Source organism: Stegastes partitus, unplaced genomic scaffold (genome assembly GCF_000690725.1).
Source record: "Stegastes partitus isolate 25-593 unplaced genomic scaffold, Stegastes_partitus-1.0.2 Scaffold573, whole genome shotgun sequence".
NCBI classification, from domain to species: domain Eukaryota; kingdom Metazoa; phylum Chordata; class Actinopteri; family Pomacentridae; genus Stegastes; species Stegastes partitus.
This window is the reverse complement of record NW_007578304.1, coordinates 503,582-505,894: the sequence shown is the minus strand read 5'-3', so window position 1 is coordinate 505,894 and position 2,313 is coordinate 503,582. Positions and strand designations below refer to the sequence as shown.

The following is a 2,313-nucleotide window of genomic DNA, read 5'->3' as shown; positions in this document are numbered from 1 at the left end:
TGTGCCACCCCCGCCTGGTCCTATCGTGGATGCACTCTTAAAGTGAACATCTGGTGAGAGTGTAGAAAAATGTCACGAACAGTTTAATACTGCAACGTTCAAAAACCGGAAACCACTACAAAACATCAGCAGAACATTTAGATGAGTGGTTGATACACTTCCGAAAATGTTATGGCCCCAAACGGTAAAATAATAAATGAATAAAAGTACAGCGTTTTGATGTGGACGTTATTTGCACATTACAGACACTATGAGACACGGCCAGAGTTGTTCTGCTGCTTTTATGTGATTTACTGACAACGAGAGGACACCAGCTTCAGAGCTGAGCAACCAGCAGGTGGCGCTGTGACGTTACCTCTGGTGGCAGAGCGAAGGATCTTTATGTCTCGTTTCATGACGTCGAATGCTGCAGGAAACTCCTCCTTCAGCAACATGGACTCGATCCGCACCGAGTAACTACAAATACAATAATCCCATTTTACTTCACACAGCTCAGGTGCTCTGCTCCACATGCAGCTGCACAGTTTCAGGCTTCACAACGTTCCATCAGATAAATGCTTCATTAAATTAAGAACACATTAATCCATAAATCCTAAAACTGCATCTCAGGTCAACAGGTTTCATCCTCTAGCAAGTTATAAACACGTGTCTCTAAAAAACGACACAGTTCCACCATTTATCCACCAGAAACTGTAAAAACAAACTTTGTGATGGTCCGTGAATGCATCATCCGTGACAAGTTCAATGAATGCTGATATTTCATCATAATCAGTTTTACACGTTTCAAGCGCTTCCTCTGGTGGGAATATTGTATGTCACATGATGTTAGTATGTTCCACAATGTTAGCATGTTCCATGATGTTAGTATGTTACATGATGTTAGTATGTTCCATGATGTTAGCGTGTTCCATGATGTTAGTATGTTACATGATGTTAGCGTGTTCCATGATGTTAGTGTGTTACATGTTNTGCCCCTCCATGATGCCCCTCCGTGCCCCCTCACAGGCGACCCACCAGAGCCACAAAGTGCAGCAGGTTCATTCCCGGTTTGTTGGCCTTGGTGTCGGCCAGAGACAGAAGCGACGACAGCTTGAAGCCCACAGCGTTTCCTGCGTAACCTCCCTGCAACACAACAGACAAAGTCGTCAGGACGACGGACTGATGCGACACACTGAGGCGGCGCGGTGACGTTGCCGAGCGCCACAGCTGTGCAGATGTTTCCACTCACAGCGTTCAGGATGTTCCCGGCCTGCAGCACCAGATGAAGAACAGCATGAAGCTGCTCACAGCTCAGCAGCTCTGCAACACAACGGACACAACGGTCAGACTCGTGTGACCGGCGCTCGTCCAGTCCGACCCAGAAAAGGGCCGGACCCGCTTACAGACAGAGCCGTGACAGAACCGAGCCTATCTGCTGTGATGTCGTCACAGCAGCAGCTGCAGGTTCGTTCACAGCTCCCGCTTTTATCACGTTCACACACTGAACCTAAAAATACTCAGTGAGCTGCTGCAGAGTGTGAACACATCCGCTGTTCTGCTGCAGGCTGCGTGTCGGACACTAAACACAGCCTGATCGATCGATCCACAACCTATCACAGATCAATCAGGTTCTTATTATCGTGACGCTGCAGATCTGATTTCCTTTTGGTCAGCTGACGGGTCGCAGCTTTGTGTGAATAAATCAGAGCAACTGACAGACTTTGTGTGGTTCAGTGATGCCTTCAGGTGGGTTTAGACGTCCTGCTTCACCTGCTGGGATCCTACCTGCCTCTTGCACACCTCTAAATATCAGAACCATGAAGGAGGGAAACTGTCTGACGGGAAAACACGAGCAGGAGCTCATCATAAAGTCCAACATGTGATCATGAGCTCAGCTCTAGTCACTCCTGGAGGTCAACTGGTCAGTGAAGTGACCGTTACACAACCTTCAAAACAGGCCACAACGTTAGAGGAACATTTAAGAGTGCATCCACGATAGGACCAGGCGGGGGTGGCACATGTCATCTCACCGATTTCAGTGAAACTTATCCAGTTTAAAGGGGTCCACCCAAAACCACTTCAGTCTAAGTTTAAGGACATTTGGTCAAACTGGGGGGATTTCACCAGCCCTCCTTGTTGTTTTGCAAAAATGACCAAAAATTGCCTAAAAAAATGGTCAGAAGTATAAAGCTCTACTGCTGTAAGAATTCAACCAAATCTTTTCATATGTTCAGTGAATGTTCTCCTACCCAAGGACAATCTATTGTCAACGTTTGGTTCTCCTACGACCAGTTTCATCACACAAATCATGTCAGCCAAGACCGCCTCTCTCAC

At 47.0% G+C, this 2,313-nt stretch overlaps 1 protein-coding gene across 1 annotated transcript in view; it reads right to left on the bottom strand.

Annotated features, from left to right (window-relative positions):
• Positions 1-2,313, bottom strand: part of LOC103362429 (FH2 domain-containing protein 1-like) — a 29,156-nt gene that overhangs the window by 9,939 nt on the left and 16,904 nt on the right. The window contains exons 7-9 of the mRNA XM_008288781.1: positions 1,765-1,814; positions 1,229-1,299; positions 1,015-1,122 (exon numbers count right to left, since the gene is read on the bottom strand). Of these exons, the coding sequence (XP_008287003.1) occupies positions 1,015-1,122; positions 1,229-1,299; positions 1,765-1,814 (229 nt within the window). The remainder of the gene's footprint in view (positions 1-1,014; positions 1,123-1,228; positions 1,300-1,764; positions 1,815-2,313) is intronic.